Raw genomic sequence first — 24,732 nt, forward strand, 5'->3', positions numbered from 1 at the left:
TTGAAATTAAATTTTGATTTGGTCCAAATAATTTTAGTTTATTGGTTCGTTTTAGATTTTATTTGATTTAAATTAAAAAGTAGATTTTTGTCCATTTATTCCAAATAAATATTATTTGGTTCAAATTAAACTTTATTCAGTTCAAATAAATTTTATTTCGTTCAAAATAAATTTTATTTGATTCAAATTAAATTTTATTCGGTTCAAATAAATTTTATTCAATTCAAATTAAATTTTATTTGATTTAAATAAATTCTGTTTGATTCAAATAAATTCTATTTGGTTCATATTTAAACTTTGTTTGGTTCAAATAATTTTTAATCGTTCAAATTAAATTTTATTTGGTACAAATGAAATTTTATTTGGTTCAAATAAATCTTATTTGGTTCAAATAAGTTTTATTTGATTTAAATTAAATTTCATTTGGTTCAAATTTAATTTTACTTAATTTAAATAAAAATTTTATTCGTGTTCATTTGTTTTAAATAAATGTTATTTATTTGTTCAAAATAAATTTTATTAGGTTCATATTAAATTTTGATTTTGTCCAAATAATTTTTGTTTGGTTCGTTTTAGATTTTATTTGATTTAAATAAAAAATTATACAAATTTTCAAAATTTATTGTCAAATTTGTCTAACAGATTTTAAAACTAATAAAAAAATTTTTCTCATTCTTGAAAGAGAGATTATATTTTCTCCTGCAAGGAAAAAAGGAAATTTAGAATTACCAAATAAATTTTTGAAAATAAATCCACTCGCGAGTTCCTCTTCGCTTGGTACAAGTAAACTTAAGTAGAAATATTGTGTTTATTATCGGAAAATATTTGCTACGAACGAGCTATTACAAGGATAATTTTTCATTGTGATTTTGTAAACATAAACTGTACGGTTAAACTAATGTAATATTATTGATGAAATGAACTGTTGATAAGATTTTTCATAATAATGATATCAAAGAGTACTGACTAGCCTCGAGACGATTGATAAAATTTCTAATACATATACGTATATATTTAATTCATATTCATATTTTTAAATACATACACAATATATACGTGTGTATGTTATATAAATTTTGATAATTGAATACGGTGCAACAAGAAAAAATTTTCTTTAAACCAAATATAATTAATTTTTAAGTAAAATTTGAGTACTTTTGCCGGAGAGTAAAATTATTTATTATTTGTTTCATGTAAAAATTTTATTCGGCATAAATAAAACTTTTATTTGAACTAAATAAAATTTATTTGAAACAAATAAAAAGACTATTTGGCTCTGAGTCAAATATATCTTTTTACTGGGTGTAAATTATATCCTTGAGTGTCATTTGATTTACATAAAAGTGTGAACATCTTCGATTCGACTGGAAATTTATTTTTTATTTTCTTAAAATTTGCATTTTAATCCTATATCCTTGCGGTGGTTGTTGAGCATCGTGAATTTCGCCCCGAATTTGAAAAATCTTATCATTCACTTCAAAAGCCTGAGTCGCTTTTCTCTCCGCGTTCAATCTGAAAAAGTTGACTTTCTTTACTATATAATTATCGCGAATGTTATTAACAATAGTAATGATGACAATTAATTCAAAAATAAATTTTAAATTATTGTATATATTGCAAAAAAAAAACAAAAAAAAATTTAAACAAAATAATACCAATACTCTGAAAAAAATTTATTTGATTCAAATAAAAATTATTTGATTCAAGTAAATATTTATTTAATGATAGTCAAGTAATCGGTTATTTGAATCAAATAATTTTTTTTTAATGTTAAATATTTACAATAGTATATAAAATATTTAAATAAAATATTTTCATTATGAAAATTTGATTAGTAGAAAAATATTGAAATTGAGAATTTTCTGTTTCAAAATTCACACTGAAAATAATTTATATGATTTAAATAACCGATTACTTTTTTTATTAAGTAAAAATTTACTTGAATCAAATAATTTTTAATCTCAATCGATTAAATGGTATTTGCTTTAAATACTAAAATTACTGGTTCAAATACAATTTAATTGAATAAAATGATACTTTTATGATTCAAGTAAATATTTATTTGTTTCAAGTAAACATTTAATTGGTTCAACTACATATTTATTTAATTCAAATAAACAAATAAAATAAAATAAATGGATCAGCTCTATATTTATTTGCTTCAAGTAAATATTTATTTAATTATTATACTTTAATTGATTCAAGTAGATATTTATTTGATTCAAATTGAATTTTATTCGGTTGAAATAAATTCTATTTGGTTCAAATTAAATTCTTTTTGGTTCATATTAAATTTGATTTTGTTCGTATAAATTTTCTTCGGCTCAAATTAATTTTATTTGGTTTAAATAAATTTTCCTTGATTCAAATAAAGTTCATTCGGTTTAAATAAATTCCATTCAAATCAAATTAAGTATCATTTGGTTCAAAACAATTCATTTGGTTCAAACAAATTTTATTTGGTCTAAATAATTTTTTATGATTGAAATTAAATTTTATTTGATTTAAATACAAATTTTATTTGTGTTCATGTGTTTCAAATAAATTTTATTTGATTCAAATTGAATTTTATTCTGTTGAAATAAATTCTATTTGGTTCAAATTAAATTCTTTTTGGTTCATATTAAATTTTATTTGGTTCGAATAAATTTTCTTCGGTTCAAAACAAATTTTAGTTGCTTCATACTAAAATTTATTCGCTCCAAATAATTTTTAATGGTTCAACTTTAATTTTGCTTGATTTAAATAAAAATTTTATTTGTGTTCATTTGTTTTAAATAAATGTTATTTGGTTTAAAATAAATTTTATTAGGTTCAAATTAAATTTTGATTTTGGCCAAATAATTTTTGTTTGGTTCGTTTTAGATTTTATTTGATTTAAATAAAAAATTAATTTTTGTCTATTTATTCCTAATAAATATTATTTGGTTCAAATACTTTATTGGGTTCAAATAAATTTTATTTCGTTCAAACTAAATTTTATTTGGTTCAAATTAAATTTTATTCGTTTCAAATAAATTTTAATTGATTTAAATTGAATTTTATTCGGTTGACATAAATTCCATTTGGTTCAAATTAAATTCTATTTGGTTTCAATTAAATTCTATTTGGTTTCAATTAAATTCTATTTGGTTCCGATTAAATTCTATTTGGTTCATATTAAATTTTATTTAGTGCGAATAAATTTTCTTTGGTTCAAATTAATTTTATTTGGTTTAAATAAATTTTTCTTGATTCAAATAAAGTCCATTCGTTTCAAATAAATTCCATTTGAATCAAATTAAATTTCATTTGGTTTAAACAAATTTTATTCGGTTCAAATAAATTCTATTTGGTTCAAATTGAATTTTATTTGGTTTGAATAAATTTTATTTGTTTCGTAATAAATTTTATTTGGTTGAAATGGAATTTTATTTGATTCAAATAAATTTTATTTGATTAAAATTGAATTTTATTTGGCTCAAATAATAAATATTTTATTTGTATGGGATAAAATTTTTATTTGTAGCAAATAAAAAATTTGTAGAATCTGAGACAAATATACTTTTATTTGAATCAAATAAATTATATTTTGATTAAATAAACTTTTTCTCTGAGTGTCTAAAATACCTATTTGGTACAAATAAACTTTTATTTGTCTATTATTACTGTTTGATATTAAATTAAAATTTTACGGAATATAAATTCGATTTGAAGAAAATTAGAGCAGAGAAAAATATTGTGACTGCTGCGCCAAGAAGGAATTCGGAAAAATTTGAATAAAATAAATTTTATGAAAGAACAAATGTGGCAAATTATTTAATAAGACATTTATCAATTACCTATCAACTTTCTCCATTTCCTTGATGATAGCTTCGTTAACGGAATATTTGCCTCTAGCTTGGGAGCAATCGACATTATGCCACCATTCACAAACGAGTCTCTCCTGATTAAAAATCGTTCCATTCGCACAGAGAAATGAATCCTTTCGTCCTCCCGGCTGACAAATATGATACATCTGACAATTTGATTCAGGATCAGCATAATATCCCGGATACAATTGTGAATCGCAATCAAATTGTGTTTGCGGAATTGTATGGAAATTTGGATAGTCTTTGCCAGCAATTCCAAGGATATTAGCCTCTTGGGAATAATATCGAGAGTTCGCCAAATAATTTTCCTTATTATTATTATTATTATGATTATTACTATTACTATTAGTAATTGTTGATTTTGAATTTTGCCTCTGATGATGTTGCTTTGACGTTGCAAGGATATAGCCCTCTTGAGCCTGATGAATGCAAAATGTGATTAATGAATGGCTTCGGACAGGTAAAAGACATAGGAGACTGCCAATGAATGGCGGAGGTCAAAAAGTTATCTTTCATCGAAGTTGCAGGTGACAGGGAAATTGCACGAAAGTTCAGACTCGTTTAGTATTATATTATATTCTCGCCACGATCTCTGTTCTACATTCCTAAAGGGCGTTATGCATAATATATATTAATTTTTATTATTATTCTTTTTTTTTCCTTTTGCATTTACTTTCGCAACAACTGTATAGATATTAAATGTCAGGGCATTAATTATTGATATTTTTCAATTCTCCAATTTTTCGTTATTTCCTTACTTTTTGATTGATTCAATTTTTTTCAACTTTTATAATAAAAATTTTTAACTCTTACGTTACAACTCTTTTAACTCTGACACTAGAAAAAATTTATTTGATTCAAATAATCGATTACTTGACTATCAATAAAATATTTAATTGAATCCAATAATATTTATTAGAGTCAATTAAATGGTTCAAATTCAGATTTGATTCAAATACTGAAATTATTGATTCAAATCAATTTTATTAACTAGAATAAAAATTATTTGATTCAAGTAAATATTCAATTGATAGCAGAATAAAAAAAATTTTATTCAAATAGCCAATTAATTAATTGACTATTTGAATAATATTTTTTTCAGTCTATAAAATATTCAAAAAAATTTTTTTATAATTATCCTCAATTATTGTCTTAAATACGTTATCATTTTTAAATTATTATTAATTTATATTTTATACTACTTACTGCCTTTTTTAAATAAAATTATCAATTTTAAAACTGATAGAATTTAAAAATTTTCTTATTAAAATTTTTGTTGAAAACACTAAAAAAAATTCAATTTTGGAAAAATTACAAATAATTGCAGAAATTCACAAAATTGTTAACTAAAAGTATGAAAAATTCAAATTTTCAAAGATTTTAATTTGTAACCTTTTCAAAATTCAATTATTTCTAAAAATTCAAGCTATAAAATTTAAATTCACGCTTTCAATATTTAATTATTATCCAAAATTTTGACTAAAATTAATTTCCAAATCCTAAATTCTACAAGAATTCAATTATTTAAATGAAAAAATAAATAATTTATTGAAAAATTGAATGGTTCTTAAAATTGAATTCTCATAAAAGAATTTATCAACAAATTTTTCAGTAATTGAATTCTTTTGAAGAATTTTAATAAAATTTTGAAGAATAATTTTCTAGGATGAGTTTTGTTATTTTTAAAAATAATTGAAATTCTACGATGAGTTTTATTATTTGTGAAAGTAATTGAATTCCTAAAAAGAATTTTATTATTTACAAAAATAATTGAATTCTTGTGAATGTTTTATTATTTAGGAAAAATAATTGAATCTTTGCGAATAATTTTCTCAAAATTATTTTTAAATAATTGCATTTGTTTGGAAAGTTTTATTAAAATAATAGATATTGAAAATAATTGTTATTTTGCTTAGAATGTTATTAAAGTTTATATTAATAATTGTATTTTTGAGAAAATTTTTATTACTTTTAAAAATAATTGAATTCTTAAAAAGGATTTTATTATTTACGAAAATAATTGAATTATTGCGAAGCAATTTATAAAAAATTTGTAAATAATTGAATTCATGTGAATGTTTTATTATTTATGAAAAGTAATTGAATCTTTGTGAATAATTTTATCATAATTGTATTTTAGTTAATTTAATTCTTTTGGAAATTTTTATTAAAATAATAAATATTGAAAATCATTGAATTGATGAAAATTTTTGAAAATAATTGAAATTTTGTACAAGAATTTTATTATTTATAAAGATAATTGAAATTTTGACGAGAATTTAAAAAAATTTTTGAACATAATTGAATGTTTGCAAAGAATTTTATTACTTTTGAAAATAATTAAATTTTTGTGAATTTTTTATTATTTAGGAAAAGTAATTGAATCTTTGTGAATAATTTTATCAAAATTGTATTTTAAATAATTTAATTCTTTTGGAAAATTTTATTAAAATAATAAATATTGAAAATCATCGAATTGAGGAAAATTTTTGAAAATAATTGAAATTTTTAAGAAGAATTTGATTAAAATTTTTGAAAGTAATTGAATTTTGGACAAGATTTTTATTATTTATAATGATAATTGAAATTTTGACGAGAATTTTTTTTAAATTTTGAACCTAATATTGAATTTTTGCGAAGAATTTTATTACTTTTTATTTTTTGAAGATAATTGAATTTCTGCAATCACTTGTAACTTCTTCAAAATTCAATATTTTTTTAGTGTGTTTAATTAAAATTCTTCTATAAATCCATTATGTTTAATAATTAATTAAAAATATATTAAAAAATTTAACTGATTTCAGAAGAATTTAAATAGAATAAATTGAATGTTTTTTTATTAGAATTCTGGGTAATTTAATATAGTTTATAAGGCAAACAAAGAAAAAAATAAAATTTAGAATTTTCTTATGAATTGTAAAAATTGAATTTTTTTTACAGTACTTTAAATAAAAATCGTTGACTTTTTCCTGAATTTCCTGACCTGCGAAATTCCTGAACATTATAATTAGGGTCATTTAAGGTAAATGTAAACAGAACAGAAAAAAAATTGAAAAATAAAAAAAAAATTGATAAAAGTAAGAAATAAATTCACGTACCTTGAAAACACTAAACGCGGAAACAATAAAAAGGGCAAAACTGATAAAATCCATGATTAAAATTAAATTTGTATAATTGAAAATAAGAAAAAAGAGATTTTTCTTTCCCAATGGGTCCACAGTGAAGAAAGACGATCGAGAATTAAATACTATGGTTAATGTATAATTCAGGGCTTTTATATACGAAAAAAACCTCAAGACAACATCCTTGACATGACTCTTTCCAAAAAAATAAAGGATTCACGCTGATGAATTGCAATCCAGCGAAAGTGATCTGAATTTCTTCTTCAATCAGTGATTGCGCAAAAATAAGAAGAACGCATCTTTCCGTAAATCGACATTGCGAATCGTGACCTGATTTTAAGGAATGGATTTTAACGCCTTGGGCGTAATTGCTGATTCCCAATAAAATATATATATAAGGTAAAGGTCCCAATTATGGGACAATTTACAATTTTGTCCCTATTATGAGACAGTATTACAAAAAATAAAATAAATGCAATTAAAATTGGTCATAAGAAATTTCTACTTATTTCAAAAAATTTTACACGTTAAAAGAATAATTATTTGTGTATAGCATTTAATTTAATAAGAAATGTTTATTTGCATTTTAGCTTTCAAATTAAGGTAAGCCAAGTTTTTCGTCAGACTACCGTCCCACATTAGGTGCACTTATTATTTGCTATCCCTATTATGAGACACACAGGAAATATACAGCAAACATAACCTCAAATATTTTCAGTTTTTTCGCATTAATTTTCTACCAGAAAAATTAGTTTTATAATTATTTTTTAAACCAGAATTTGTTTATTGTATTTTATTCTTTATAATTAATATTCAAATTATTAGGATAAGTCAATAGAATTCTAATTACTTATTGAATTAAATAAATGTCTCATAATAGGAACATTCATTATGGGACACCCGTACATACAGAAATCATAGTCCCATAATTAGTGCAGTGCAGAGTTTCATAATTTAATTAATATTATTTTTATTTCATGAAAAATAACCATTTTAGGGTCTAAATATTATTCATAACATATCAATCTTTCAATCTATACCCTAATTATTCATATTAACACTCCCGATTCCAAGAAATTTATCATAGAAATTTAGTTTAGCTTAAACAGCGTCCCATAATTGGTACTTTTACCTTATACATAAAAAAGTAAATAAAATCATTAGAGGTGAAAATAAATAAATACAGGTAAATAAAGAGTAAAAAAACAAATACATACAGGTAAATAAAAAAATTAACTAATTAACCAAATTAGTTAGTAATTTAATTTAATTAATTAAGTAATTAAGTAAGTTAATAAATATTCTTTCACTGAAAAAAATTTATTTGACTCAAATAACCGATTACTTGTCTATAAAATAAATATTTACTTGAATCAAATAATTTTTTATTGAGTCATTTAAATGATTCAAATTCATATTTGCTTTAAATGCTGAAATTATTGATTCAAATAGAATTTTTTTTGATTTAAATAAAAATTATTCGATTCAACTAAATATTTATTTGATAGCAGACAAGTAATTGGTTGTTTGAATCAAATTTTTTTTTCAGTGTATAAAATATTCAAAAAATTTTTTTTATAATTATCCCCAATTATTTTCTTAAATAGGTTATCATTTTTAAATTATTATTAATTTACATTTTATACTTATAAATTATTGAAACTATTAATAAATTTACATAAAATATTATAAATGAAACAAAACAAATGACAAATAATTAATTAATTAATAAAGCGCGTATATTTTACTAATAAATAAAGAACAGAAAAAAAAATTTAAAAAAGGTGAAATAATTATAGTTTATGTTTAGAGACGAGTTTTGAAAAAAAAAAAATTACCGGAAATTGTTTACCATTTTTTGAAAATTCTTTATAACTCGAACGTACTTTGTTTTAATTAATATGATTTGTAATGGTAGACTTTTGAAATATTTCCTCAAGATGAACTTTTATGTTTTCTTATATATGTATATATATATATATATATATATATATATATATATATATATATATATATATATATATATATATATACGAAGAAAATGTGTTTTTAAAAGTTTGTTAAATTACTAGTTAAAATAATTGTAGAAATTTAAAATTTCTTTAGCGACTTGAGAAGCACGTAATAATAATTTTCAGTGTGCTATTCCCATAATAGGGTCTTAATGATTCCATTCCCTTGAAGTAAATATATATATATATATATATATATATATATACTTATTAGATGACGTTGTCCCTATTTCGCTAAAGTTCATAAACGAAGAAGAAAAATTTTCTTTCCTCCGTTAAATCTGTGAAAATACCGAGTGGAAAAGACGTGCCAAATTGAGTTAAGCCAACATCTTTCTCATCGTTATTTCTCTTCATACCAAGAATTCGTTTTTTTTTACCCAACACCTCTACATCTAAAATTTCTTCTCAACTAAGAATACAAATTTTTTTTCTGCATTTTTTTGCAAAAAAAAAAAAAAAATTTCTCTTTAGGAAAATTTAGTATTGTCAAAATTTTATTTATTTATGAATATAAAAATATTTTCGATCTATTATTTATTAATAAAATCGAATATTTAAAAATTTTAAATTGTTTAATAATAAAATGGTCAGTAATATAAATTAATATTAATTTGATATTTTTGACTATTTTTTATTTGATTTCTTTTATTTCTTTCTTTTTTTTTGTCATTTTCTTTCTTTTTTCTCTCTAAATTTGAATTAGTAACTGACTTTTTGCTTTTGAATTAGTAAATTTGACTAGTAAATAGTAATTTACACTAATTTATTAGTAAAAATTACTAATTCAAAAGCAAAAAAATCATTCACTAAAATTAGTAAACAATTTTACTAATTCAAATTTAGAGATTTCCTTTTTTCTGTTCTTTATTTTCTTTCTTTTATTTTTTTCTTTTATCCCTTATTTATTTAATAAAGATCAAAGTACTTTTATTTTTAATAAAAAAAAAAAATTTTCTACGTTTTTATAAAATAAAAATTAAAAATTATTTTTGTATTGTTTATTTCGAAAAAAATATTTTTTTAAAAATATTAAAAAATATTGAGAAAAGAAAGAAAAAATATTTTTTGGATAGTAATTTTCATTTAGGAAAACAATAATTCAGTTTTAAAAAAATACAAAATGTTTATTTCATTTTTTTGCTAAGAAAAAAGCCTCAAATATGGCAATCATGTTACGATTTCTTATGCAATAAATAATTATATTATAATATTTTCTTATAATTTAAATCTAAAGATGAAATATCTACAAAAAAATTGTTACAATTTTCTTTCAGTCTTTGAATTATAAACGTTTCTTTTAATTTTTCTTTTGTTTTCGTATAACTTAAAAAGTATTTATTTCCGCAGAATTATTTGCTTATTTTTTTCTATTATGCACCAAACAAAAAAATTTATTTTGTTCGCAAATAAACGATTATCAACTCTATTAAATAATCTATTTATTATATTAAATAATAATCTATTATCGAATTAATATTTACTTGAATGAGATAATTTTTATTTACATCAAATTTTTGGTCAATTTTAATTTATACAAAAATTTCAATTCACAAATTTTAATTATTAATAATTTTAATTGTTAATTGGTTCAAAAGTTTTAATAATCAATAATTTTAATTGGTTCAAAAAATTTAATAAGTTATTAAAATTTTTTTTTGAATTTTACATTTTTATTACAATAAATTTAATGTGAACCAATTTTTAATAACAAAAATTTTATTTTATAGATATAAATATTTGATAATAGAAAAGTAATCGTTTATTTTAATCAACTTTTAGTCTGCTATTCTCTTGCCTCTAATTAAATTTAAAAAAAAAATATTAAAATCCTTTTTTAGTTTAATTAGTTGAACAAAAAATTAATTAAAATGAAATATTTAGATTAATGCTCTAAATTAATTAATTAAAGATCTAATTAATATTCTTAAAAAAAATTCTTTCTTAAAATAATTTAAATACTTATATAGTAAAATTTTAACAAATTAACTACAATTAATTTGATCAATCTTAATTAATATTAAAAAATGAATTTTTAATAATTAATAATTTAATTAAAATTAATTTTTCATAATTATTAATTTAATTAAAATTAATTTAAGAACTACAAAAAAAATCTAAACTAATATTCTTTCGTTTGCGATTGATTCGTAATTTCATAATTGGAAAATGTTCCATAATTATTTTGCGCATTAAAATCGTACGCATTTTCTGGTTGATTATCATAATTTTGACTCGATCGAAATTGTGTTTTTTTCTCATTCGTTAGCCTCGAATTATTATTATTATTATTATTGACAGAACTTGGAAATTCATTAATTTGACTAAATGATCTTGAGGCAGTCGTCGATGTTTGTATTCCCAATGAAAAGAATCCATTGTCCTCCGAATTTGGTATTATGCCAGAATTATGGGCCGTTTCTTTGTTCGCAATTCCTTTTAGATTCGAATTTCCAGTTGAAAAATTTGGTGGCAGTGGACGTAAATTATTATCAAGTTTCCGGTCATTTATTGTCCGATGTGAATTCCCTCCATTAGTACTTTCAGTTCGATACTTATTCGCCGAATTTTCCTCTGCTTTCAAATTGACGTTGCTTGAAAAATGTGAATTCGATTTTTCATTGTAATAATTGTTATTATTGTAATTATTGTTTTTGTCATTGTTATTATTGTAATTATTGTTTTTGTCATTGTAATTATTATTGTTATTATTGTAATTATTATTGTCACTGTTGTAATTATTATTATTATTATTTTCAAAAATTGGTGGCCTCTCGGAGGACAATATTCTTGATTCCGTATCATAATCGAAATTAAATTCGTCGGTACTTTCAAAATTGTTGTTAAATTTTTTATTTAGAATTGTATTATCAACTTCGGATTGTCTTTGCCTTTCGAAGGCGTCCTCCTCGTCGATGGTAAAAATAGTCTCGTCGTCTTGCACTTCACTTTCTTGATTTCGCAAATTTTCTGTTGATTCGTAAGGATTTGTGTAAATTTCTTCTGGTTGGAAATTTGATTCGTCTTTGCGGAGATAATTAATAATTGATGGGGTCGTGAAAATATTTTTCGATTCGGGGAAATTTTGTTTATTATTCGGGGGAATTTGATTTTTCGAATTTGTATTCTTACCGTAATTTACGGCAAAACCTCTTGGCAATAAATCTTCTTTATTATCAACATTTTTCAATACATTTTCATTTGGATTTTTATTTTCATTTGAATGAAAATTTGTTTTTGTTGTTTGAGAATTTGTTTTTGTATTTTGATAATTTGAATTTCCATTTTGATAATTTCTTTCATTATTTCCATTTTGATAGTTTTTTTGATAGTTTCGATCATAATTTGCATTTTGATTTCTTCTACTATTTTCATTTTGATAATAGTTTTCATTTTCACTCTGTTGATAATTATAATTTTCATTTTGATTATTCCTTCGGTTTTCTCGATTAAAATTTCTATTTTCAGTTTTAAATTTTTCCTTATTAAAATTTTGATAATTTCTGAAATTCAATTGATTTCTGCTTTTTTGCTCATTAAAATTCTCGCTCGACTGTTGAAAATGATTATTTCCATTATTGACGGGAGTCGATATTTTCGGAAATTGCTTCGTTAAATTTTGATTCTGTTCAATTTGGTTCGAAGATTTTTGTGAATTTGATGATTTTTCAAATTGTCGACTCGATTTATTTCTCGAATAGCCAAGACCACCTTCACCAGTGCCGGCGAGTGACAAGTCAGTCGCATCATTCACGGAATTATTTTCTTGATATGATGAAAATTGTTGTCTGGGATTTAATTGTGAATTTTCATTGTTCGTGTAAAATTGATTGTCTCCGTTATTGACATTTGTCTCAGTTCGTTCACGATTCACAGTTTCTTTGAAGGAAAAAAGATCACTCGCGTGCTCACATTCAAAATCGTACCACCAATCGCAAACTAAATATTTTTGATTAAAAATACTTCCTGGTGGACATAGAAAGGAACTCTTCACATCTCCCACGTTACAAACGTGGAAAACCTGCAAAGAAAGAAATAATTAGAATTTTTTTTTCTGTTAATTAAAATTAAATTTAATTAAACTTATTAGAAATAATTAATAAAATTCATAAATCATAAATAATAAAATTCTTCGGTGAAATTCAATTATTTTTACAAATATTGAAATTCTTTGTAAGAATATTCAATTATTTTAGATACAATTTTAATAAAATTTGTTGTAAAATGTCCATTTTAATAACATTCATCAAAAAAATTAAAGTAAAATTATTAAAAAAAAACGTATTAATTTCAAACAATTTAATGAAATTCTTCAAAAGAATTAAATTAATTTTAATGACTCATATAATTATTGGAATTGTTCTAGCAATAGTTTAGGACCAGTAAACAATTTTTGTACCAACAATTGTTAATAAACAGAAGATAAAGTTCGCTCAAAAAATAATTTTTCATCTTCTGCTGATTATCGTCTGTGATTACTTTTTATTAATTCTGAATTAAATTAATTTTGATGACCCAGATATTAATTGAAATTGTTTTAGTAGTAAGTAAGAACCAGTAAAAAATTTTTTGACTAAGAATTTGGAAGTTTAAAAAAATTTTTAGATATGAAGATGTGTTATTGGGCTAGTAGTGTTTTTAATTTTTGACTGGAATTTCATTATTTTCAGTATTTTAATTATCAATTATTTAAATTATTAATTTCAAATTTTTAATACAATTTTAATGAAATTTTGTCGAAAAAATTTAACTATTTTTTTAAAATTTTAATAAAATTATTCGAAAAATTCAATTAATTATTTTTATAAATTATTTATTTCTTTGCATGAATTCAATTAAGTATTTTCAGTAGGATTTTTATACAATTTCACCAAATCGAATTATTTCAAAACGTTGAAAGAAATTCTTCAAAAGAATTTAATTGTTTACGAAAACTCTAATAAAATGAATAAAAAGAATTTAATTTTCTATCGATACACACTAAAAAAAATAGGTCTTACTTTCAGCCTCTTTTTAAGGCTGAATTTAATGTGTAAACGAAGTCAGACTTTTTTTTCCTGTGTAATTAAAAATAAATTTAATAATAAAATTATTGATTACAATTATTAACAGACTTGAATTATTATTTTCATTTAGTTTAAATATATTCATTTTTTAAAAATATTTATATAAACAATAATAGTGTATTGAATGAAAATGAAGATAAATTAACAAAATTATATTAAGTAAATTAATGAAATATAAATAATTATTACAGACGTTTTAAATACATTTTTTGAAAAATTTAATTAAAAACTTTATTATTGTGGTACTTTATCTTTGCAGAGAAAGTTGGGTAGATTTATTTGCGCTTTAGCGCTTTGTGTTACAAGGAGGATTTTCTTTTAATTAAGAATAAATTTTATTTAACGTTAGAATTTTTTAATAGTTTTATACTTTGTAATTAACTGAAAAATATATATATATATGTTAACTGTCCTGGCGGGAAAGTTTTTTCACTTGTTATAATGAGGTGCATGTCTCGCTATGACGTTCCTTTTCTACTTGAAAGAACGATACAAAGTGGAATCTGCGGTTCAGTAGAAAAAGCATTGCTAAAGTGGACAGTGCACGGTGATTACATAAATATTGCAGTAAAATAATGAATGAACGTTAATTATAAATAAATAATAATTCAGTGATAATTGTACGGAAGGGCTTTTCCCATTTATTTTGGTAAATTAAAAAAAATAAGTAAATAAATATACTGAAAAAAATTTATTTGATTAAAATAACCAATTACTTGTCTATTATTAAATATGAATTTTCCCTTGAATGAAATAATTTTTATTTGAGTCAATTAAATGGTTTAATTCATATTTGATTCAAATACTGAAATTATTGGTTTGAATATACAATTTAATTGATTTAAATAAAAATTATTTGATTCAAGTAAATATTTATTCGGTCCAAGTGACTATTTATTTGGTTCAAGTAAAAATTTATTTGATTCAGGTAAATATTTATTTAATAATAGAAATCGGTTATTTGAATTGAATAATTTTTTTTCTTCAGGAACATTATCATAAGCAAAAAATAGAAAGAAAATAAATTTTGACGAACCTGACAGCGTGTTTCAATGTCAGCATAATAACCACCAGGTTTCTTATCAGAACACGTGAAGGATGTTTTCGGAATAAAATTGAAATTCGGATAATCCTTGCCAGGAACACCAGGCACAGCATCCAGTCCATTGTTCTGATCATAATCCTCGGATTCATTTTCATTCAACGAATGAGATGAATTCCTCTCATCACTTGATCCATCGGTTAGAATATCTTTCACATCCCTCGTCCGCCTGTCGCCAATCTGTCAAATTAGAATTTTAATCACCTGCTGAGTTTATTAATATTATATTATAAGAAAAAAATGTCCCCTAATTAATTCAATGGAACATTAATTATTTTAATTGACATTCTTTTTGTAATCGTAATCTAAAATTATTACAGTATAAAAATTTACAAATGGACAGGAAAGTTTAGAATTTTTTCTTCTTTTCTTCTTTTTTTTTTGATGTTTTTGATAGAGAAGAGAAAAGAAAACTTATAAGGAAATGAAGATTTTAACTAACTTTCTGTATATACATAATAATATAAACTATTATATGTGTGTTTTAATGCTTCCTCAACTCCATAAAAGTAAAATTAGAATCGATTTACGAGCCGCGAGTGGGCAATTAATTATATTATAATCTCGTGAATCGTTCGATGCTGTTGATCGAAGAAGCGTTATAAACAAGAAGCTCGTGATTGTAGAAAGTGAATCTTATATGTACCACATTTCTATAAATATTGTGCAATTTCTCTTAGTCTCCTCGAGAGCCTCTCTCTAAATAGAGTGCAGTATAGTTGCTCTTCACGACTTATGCAATTTTATATATATATATATATATATATATATATATATATAAATAATGCTTTGCACTCATCTACTAAAACCTACTATCTACTATTTACTACTTTTTTTACGATTTGATACTATTTGCGTACTTTTTTTTATTTGGGCCACTAAAAGCTCTCTTTTCCTTTTTTTTTGAGAATTTGCACTACTTTAAAGTTAAACTTTAAGTTACTCTAAAATACACTAAAAAAATTTATTTGAATGAAATAAACAATATTGTTTTTTGTGAACTAAATATTTATTTATTGAATCAAATAATTTTCGTTTAAATAACGAAATGATATTTGCTTCAAATATTAAAATTTCTACTAATATAGTTTTACTACTAAAAGTATTACTAATAAATAGTCATTTTTACTAATACTATTTCTACTAATAAATAGTAATTTCTACTAATACTATTTCTAATAATAAATAGTGATTTCTACTACTAATTTTACTATTAAAAAATTTTACTAATAAATAGTAATTTCTACTAATAGTTTTACTATTAAAAGTTTTACTAATAAATAGTAATTTCTATTACTAATTGTACTATTAAAAAAATTTACTAATAACTAGTAATTTCTCAAAAGAATTCAATTATTTTTGAAAATTATATAATAAAATTCTTCGCAAAAATCCAATTATTTTCAAAACATTGAATCTCTCTTCGAGAGAATTCAATTATTATCAAAACTTTTCATAAAATTTGTTTATAAAAGTTTAACTATTTTCAATAGAATTTTAATTCAATTCCTCGAAAGAATCAAATTGTTTCCAAAAATTTTAATAATTAATATTCAATTATTTTATCAATTATTTTTTTTTATATTTAAATAATTGGATTCTCTTAGAAATTTCTGTTAAAAATTTATTTAAAATTATTGATTAACATTCAATTATTATATCAATTATTTTTTTTATATTTTAAATAATTGAATTCTCATAAAACTTTCTGATGAAAATTGATTTAAAATTAGTAATTAACATTCAATTATTATGTCAATTATTTTTTAACAATAATTTCTGATGAGAATTGATTCGAAACAAAATTTCAGTTAAAATTTTAGAAAATAATTGAATACTAGAAGCGTTAAAGTAGAAATTTTTAAAAATAATTAAATTTCAAAATGTTTAGAAAATTTTAATTAATAAAATTTTAATTAAATAATTTATTAATTTTTAATATTTTTACATTTTTTTTTCTATATTTCCCTTTTTTGTAAAATTATTTTTTTTCCTGTTGTTTTTTCATCGATTTTACTGATAATAATTACATAAATTTTTTAAAATAAATAATTCTATTTTTAAATAGAAAAGTAACAAAATTCTTTTCCTATGCGAAACTGAAAATGAAAATGTAAAAATATCAAAAATCGCTTTTTATTTGGTGTAAAAATGTAAAAATTCCCAAAAACCGATTTCGATTTGGAATAATTAAGGGATGATTATGACCAAAATTAATTAAATGTCTTGTTAATATTTAATCTACTAATATAGTTAAAATATTAAGCCAATTTTGGTAATTAAAAAAAAATTCTATTTTAACATGAAATAAAAAATTGTTTTTATTTTTTCCCGTTTTGTATAAATATAAACTATTTAATAACTATACTTACTGGTTCTGATGAAACAACAGCAAGAATTGTGACGGCAACAACAAGGATCACATTCATCTCCCTGAAATGATCATCATGAGTTAATATTTTCCTTCTATTTTTTGTATTATTTATTATTCTTGTTTTCTGCATTCGGAAAGCGATATTAAATATTTTGCAATGATGATACTTTCAGGACGTTGCGAGAAAATTCTATTTCATCAGATAATTGCAACTGGATCACGATAAAATCTTCAGTCTCTTCCGAAACTATAAAAGATCGATCGATCGTTTTTTTTTTTTTTTTTTTTTTGCTTCTCATTCTATAAAAAATATTTTCTATTTTTTTTTGTTCTTTCAACGCATAAATAAAAAGAAAACAAAAATATTTGTTTAATTTTAAAATGTCTATTTAATAAAAGAATTAAATTTTTTTAAAAGAATTTAAAAAAAATGACAATTGTTTAAAAATAGGAAAATTTTTCTAGTTCACTGTTTTTCTAATGATATCAAAATTGAGACAAAAAATGGATCAAAATTGTTGCGAAGCAACAATTTTGTTTTTTTGTCTCAATTTGATATTCTTAGAAAAACAGTATTATTTTTAACTATTAGGTTTTTTCTTATTTACAAATTCTGGTTTAAAATAGAATTAGTATTTTTATAATTAACGAATTAATGTAATAATTAATCAGCCAAAAGTAATTAAAATTTTTTGTTCTTTTTATTTATTTTTATTCTAATAAAAAATCTTCTTTATTTTTTGTTACTTGCAACGCAAAAGTAGAAGGAAGGCAACAATATTTTTTTGAAAATTTAAAAAAAAACATTGAACCAAACAAATGTTAATAAAAAAAATTTTGACAATTATTTAAAAATAGGAAAATTTTTCACGATTTCTAACTTAATTTTTTTTCTTAGCAATAAATTGTAAATTAAAATAGAAAAAAAGGTCCTTAAGATTTTTTTATTTTTTCTCATTCTAAAAAAATCTTCTCTATTTTTTTTTTGTAATGCAAAAGCAGAAGAACAAAAATATTTATTGTAAATTTAAAAAAATCCTTAAGCCGGAAGAATGTTAGGAAAAAAATTTCGACAATTGTTTAAAAACGGTAAATTTTTTCATGAATTTTATTTTTTTTTTTAATATTAATAAATTCTAAGTTAAAATAGAAAAATTGGTAATTAACAATTTTTTCTTCTATTTATTTTTATTTTTTCTCATTCTAAAAAAATATCTATTTTTTTGTTACTTGCAACGCAAAAGATCAACGATATTTTTTTTGTAAATTTTAGAAAAATCTTAAAATGAAAAAATGTTTTTCATTTGTTTAAAAAGAGTAAAATTTTTAACAATTTTTATCTTATTTTTTCTTCTTATTAATAAATTCTAAATCGAAATAGAAAAATTGGTCCTAATTAACATTTTTTTCCTATTTATTTTTTCTTATTCCAAAAAAAAATGTTCTCTATTTTTTTTTCTTGGAGCGCAAAAGTAAAAGAACAAAAACACTTGTAAATTTACAAAAAAAAAAACTCTTAAATTGAAAAAAAGGGAATAAAAAATAATTTCGATACAATATTTTTAACTTATTGTAATAAATTAATAAATTAAAAAAGTAGGTATTAATTAGAAGGAAAATTATTTACTAACAATTTCTGTTTTGTTTACATTCTCGGCATACGAGAAAATATTATTTTTATCAATTAGAAAAGAAAAGAATGAATAAGAAAATTAAATAGAATTGAAAACACTTTCTTCGCAATAAAAAATAGAGGAAAAAAACAGTCATTTACTTTTTTTTTCTAAAATTGTTAGTTTTCTTATCGCGAGAGTGTTCTTTATATATAAAAAAAAAATTGTGATCTTGATAAGGAGACAACCAACCTTGTTTATTATCCAAACGATAGAGACAGAGAAAAAATGCTTGTGGATCGTTAAAACGATTTTCCTCGATCGTTTTCTTGGAGAGTAAGTCGGCTTGGGAAGTTAGACAAGATCACTGTGTTCTCGTTTCCCGAGATTGCTTCACGAAGGACAACGAATTGAGAATCTGCACGGATCCAGCATTCACCATTCGCATTTATAGTACATCCCCACAGTATGTCTTTTCCCGGACGCATCCTAATAGTACACTCTATACCTAGATACGTGTATATAAACCGAACGGATACACAATCAACTCAGACGATATATTTTGTGAACGCAAATTATTCTGAATCTAGGTTAACAGTTACGCGATATATAGGACCAGGTTCATTCCACTCTCAATTTCAGGGAAATCACTCTATTACAAATAATAGTCAAGTTAATTTCGTTTTATCACTTTTGCAATATTGTGATATGAATACTACAAAAAGTTGATTATGTTTAAAAATAATTTATTCTTAATTAATAATAATACTAATTTTACTAATAAATAGTAGTTTCTACTAATACTATTTTTACTATTAAAAGTTTTACTAATAAATCATTTTTACTAATACTATTTTTACTAATAAATATTAGTTTCTACTAATACTATTTTTACTATACTTAAAGTTTTACTAATAAATCATTTTTACTAATACTATTTTTACTAATAAATAATTTTTACTAATACTATTTTTACTAATACTATTTTTACTAATAAATAGTAATTTCTACTATTTTTTAGTAAAACTAAAAAAAGTTTTACTATTAAAAGTTTTACTAATAAATAGTCATTTTTAGAAATACTATTTCTAATAATAAATAGTGATTTATACTACTAATTTTACTATCGAAAATTTGTACTAATAAATAGTAATTTCTACTAATACTTTTACTATTAAAAGTTTTACTATTAAAAAGTTTTACTATTAAAAAGTTTTACTAGTAAATGATAATTTGTACTAATACTATTTTTACTAATAAATAATAATTTCTACTCTTTTTTTAGTAAAATTAAAAAAAGTTTTACGTATAAATAGTCATTTTTACTAATACTATTTCTACTAATGAATAGTCATTTTTACACATACTATTTCTAATAATACATAGTAATTGCTACTACTAATTTTACTATTAAAAAATTTTACTAATAAATAGTAATTTCTACTAATAGTTTTACTTTTCAAAGTTTTACTAATAAATAGTAATTTCTACTACTAATTTTACTATTAAAAATTTTTACTAATTATTAGTAATTTCTACTACTAATTTTACTAATTAAAAATTTTACTTATAAATAATAAATTCTTTTATATACTATTGCTACTAATAAATAGTAATTTCTACTAATTTATTAGTAAAATTTACTAATTTAAAAGATAAAAGTAATTCACTAATTTAAATTTAGAGAGTATAATAGATACTCAATAATAATACTGATTATTAGAGAAAATATTTTACTTGAAATAGAAAAGTTTTCTTGAGACAAAAACTATGAAATTTTGTTTTTTTATTTTTTGGTTTTTTTTATCTGTATATTTTTTATTTTCTTCTACTTTTTCATTCCTTATGGTTTATTTTAATAGAATAGAAGAAAAAAAATAAGAAGAATAAATAAAAAAAAAATAAGAGAAAAAAATAAAATAAGAAAAAAAATAAGAAGAATAAGAAGAAGATAAAGAATTTATTTCTTCTTTTTACAACAAAACAATAGAAAGAAGAATAATCTCAGTAGAACAATGAGATGAATTTCTTTTTCTTTTATTTCTTCACTTTCTTTCAAATGTATTTTTTCATTTCGTTATTTTTTTTTTTTTTTTTGAATGATAAAAAAATTGAAATCGTAGAAAAAACTTACTGGATTAATTTGGAGGAGGAAAAAAATAAATTTTTCATTTTCTTTTTGAAATGTGTTTATTTTATTTCTTTACTTTGTTATTGTAACTTTTTCTAAAATAAAAAAATAAAAATAATAGAAAGGAGAAAACTATTACTAGTTATTGTATTTCCTTTTGATCTTTTATTTCTTCGTTTTCTGTTAAATAAATTTAATTTCTTTCTTCATTTTCCTTGAAATGTGATTATTTTATTTCTTCACTTTGTTGTTATTTCTTCTCTTTTGAATGATAAGAAAAAAAATTAAAAAAGTAGAAAAAATTAAACTTAGTTTAATAATTTTTAAGAGTGTAAAAAAAAATTTATTTTTCATATAATATAATAATTCTTCATTTTCTTTGAAATGTGTTTATTTTATTTCTTCACTTTGTTATTGAAATTCTTTTTAAATAAAAAAAGAAGAAATTAAAATACTAGAAGAGAAGAAAAATTACTGATTTATTTTTTAAGAGAAAAAGTAATTTTTTTATTATTACAATAATTCCTCATTTTCTTTGGAATGCGTTTATTTTATTTCTTCACTTTCTTATTATTTTTTCTCTTTGGAATAAAATAAAGAAAGAAGTGGAAATTAAAATAGTAAAAAATAAAAAAAAATTACTGATTTATTTTTAAAAACAAAAAATTAGTTTTTCATTTAATATAATAATTCTTTAGTTTCTTATCTTTTATTTCTGTATTTTCTTTCAAATTAATTTTTATTTTTTTCTTACATTTTTTTTTCTTTGGAATAAAAAAGAAGAAAAGAAAATTGCAATGTAAGAGAAATTGAAAAGTATTTCTGAATATATTTATTTTCTCTTTTATTTCTTTATTTTCGTTGTTATTGACTCATATTATTTCTATTTTTTCGTTTTTTTCTTTTATTTATATTCATATTATTATTTTATCTTTATTATTAATACTATTTTTTTCGAAACGAGGAAGAGAGGCAAAAACGAAAGCAAAATAAAAAATTCAATAGAGCGAAAGGGAAAAAAGACTTTTCAATTTTTAAGCTTCTTTCATGATGGAATAAATTAAAAGTTGATATTAAAAATTTATATATTTGATAAGTGAAAAAAATGTTCTCTGTAACGAAAATAAAAATTTCTATATTTTAAACTGGGTGAGGGAAAGGTAAGTCTGAATTTCTTCGGACAAAAGAGACAATCTGAGCTTCATCTTCGCTGATGCAATAATTGCAACGTCTATGATGTAGGACCACATGTGTCAATGCAAGAATCACTCGAAGACAATGCAGGCAAGCGTTTCTGTTCACCATATAATCACAAATGCGAATGGCTTTTCTATGATCATTAATAGCATTACAAATACACACTCACTCACACACACACATAGTTGACTCCAGTTGCTACAATAGGGACAAAATGATCTCATAATTCAGTGGAAATTATCTCATTTACCGAAAACCGCTTCCATATATTCATTAAGTTCTTTGGAAAATTCTCCCAAAACGAAATTAAAATTCTGATCAATTTTTATTGTGAAATTCAGTCTAAATGGATTTTTAGGGTTTTTTTATTTTTGTATTTATTTAAAAAAAATAAATATATAATTAAATAAAAATAAAAATATAATGTTTACCAAGTGATAAATTCATTTAAATATAAAAATAAAAATAATTTATTTAAAAAAAAAAATTAATAAATAACAAAAAAAGAACTCTAAAAATCCATTTAGATTGAATTTGACAACAAAAATTGATTTTTCTTAATTTTTTTTCTTTCTTAATTATTTACTTAATTGATGAAACAATTAATGCATTGAAAAATTATTGTCTCCCCCGTATGAACATTTAAATAAATATTGAATTTCGGAGAAAAATTTTATTATTTATAAAGATAATTGAAATTTTGACGAGAATTTTTGTAAATTTTTAAATATAATTCGATTTCTGCGAGGAATTTTATTGAAATTATTTTGAAAAAAATTGAAGTGTTACGCACAGAATTTAATTAAAATTTTTGAAAATAATTTTATTCTTTTAAGAAATTTAATTAAAAAGATATTAAAAATAATACTTAAATTCTAATAAATAAATTGTAGCAAAGCTTATTAAAATAATTAAATTTCTTTAATAAATTTTAATAAAAATTTTAAGAATAATAACTTTTCGAGGAATTTCATTAAAATTGTATTAAAAATAATTGAAATTCAGCATTGAGTTTTATTATTTATGAAAATAATTGAATAATATATGGAAATAATTTGTAAATAATTGAATTCCTGTGAAATTTTTATTATTTATGAAAATAATGAAATGTTTGCGTAGAATTTTATTAAAAATTTTTTTAACTAATTGAATTCTTTTACGAATTTTTATCAAAGTAGTAGATATTAAAAATCATTGAATGAGGGAAAGTTTTTGAAAATAATTACAATTTTTCTAAGAATTTTATTAAAATTTTCGAAAATAATTGAATTTCTGAGAAAAATTTTACTACTTTTGAAAATAATTGAATTTCTTCAATCATTTGTAATTGATTTTCAAAATTCAATTTGTTTTAGTGTTTTTAATTAAAATTCTTCTATAAATCCATTATTTTTAATAATCAATTAAATATATATTAAAAAAATTTGACTATAATTTCAGAAGAATTTTAGTTTAAAAATTTTTTTTTAAATCTAAGTTTCTTTTCATATTTCTAATTAAATTCATTTAAAATTAATAATATATTGCGTTATAAAATAACAAAATAATAATATAATTTTTTTATTTCAATAATACACTTGTTTTTTACCAAGAAAATGGATAATTTAATTAAAAAATAGAATAATAATAATTAAATAATTTTCTATGTAAATATATGAAGGTATATAAAAATTTATTTTCATTTTGCCATTATTTGTGTGCAAGTTAGAAGATCGTGCAGCTGTCGCCCCCGCTTCAATGCTGTGGATTATCGAGGATTTCAACTTCCTTCTATGTACCATGTTTACTTTCCTTCGACTCCTATATACTTTTCACAGATTTAACTATAAACTTGTGAGACGACAAACATTGGCGACGCTCTCACTTAAGAGTGAGATAATAGGATGTAGACTAAGGTCTACATCCTATTATCCCGCAGTACTTATACTATAATATACAAAAATTTCAAGAATTTACTCAAAAAAATAAACAAAAAATAAAAATGAGCATAAGTCAAAATTCGACGAAAACAAAAGATAAAAAAGATAAAAATACTTAAAAATACTTTTTATATTAAAAATTAAAATACGAAATGAACAAACAAATCAAAGAACTAGGAAGAAAAAATCTGCAATTTTTGCGGCACATTTAGCAAAAATTAAGGATGACATTAAATTTATATTGCCTGCTCTTCCTCAATCGTTACTTTTATAATATACGGTGAAAATGATCATTGACTTTCTGAAGAATGTAACTTTTAAGAAGAGGAAAAATTCTATAATATA

The 24,732-nt window shown here is 21.3% G+C and overlaps 2 protein-coding genes across 2 annotated transcripts; both read right to left on the reverse strand.

Moving 5' to 3' along the window:
• Positions 1–1,141: 1,141 nt before the first annotated feature.
• On the reverse strand, positions 1,142–7,087 carry LOC122512463. The gene is made up of 3 exons (XM_043628302.1): positions 6,950–7,087; positions 3,822–4,270; positions 1,142–1,512 (listed from the first exon to the last, which is right to left on the reverse strand). The coding sequence occupies exons 1-3, from the start codon at positions 7,001–7,003 to the stop codon at positions 1,380–1,382; spliced, it is 636 nt and encodes a 211-aa protein (XP_043484237.1). The 5' UTR covers positions 7,004–7,087; the 3' UTR covers positions 1,142–1,379.
• Positions 7,088–11,107: 4,020 nt separating this feature from the next.
• Positions 11,108–19,609, reverse strand: LOC122512471 (probable cyclin-dependent serine/threonine-protein kinase DDB_G0292550). The gene is made up of 4 exons (XM_043628314.1): positions 19,393–19,609; positions 17,526–17,586; positions 15,088–15,333; positions 11,108–13,006 (listed from the first exon to the last, which is right to left on the reverse strand). The coding sequence occupies exons 2-4, from the start codon at positions 17,580–17,582 to the stop codon at positions 11,108–11,110; spliced, it is 2,202 nt and encodes a 733-aa protein (XP_043484249.1). The 5' UTR covers positions 17,583–17,586; positions 19,393–19,609.
• Between the last annotated feature and the right edge of the window lie 5,123 nt (positions 19,610–24,732).

The sequence above is a fragment of the Leptopilina heterotoma genome, unplaced genomic scaffold, assembly GCF_015476425.1.
Source record: "Leptopilina heterotoma isolate Lh14 unplaced genomic scaffold, ASM1547642v1 Lhet_99, whole genome shotgun sequence".
NCBI lineage: Eukaryota > Metazoa > Arthropoda > Insecta > Hymenoptera > Figitidae > Leptopilina > Leptopilina heterotoma.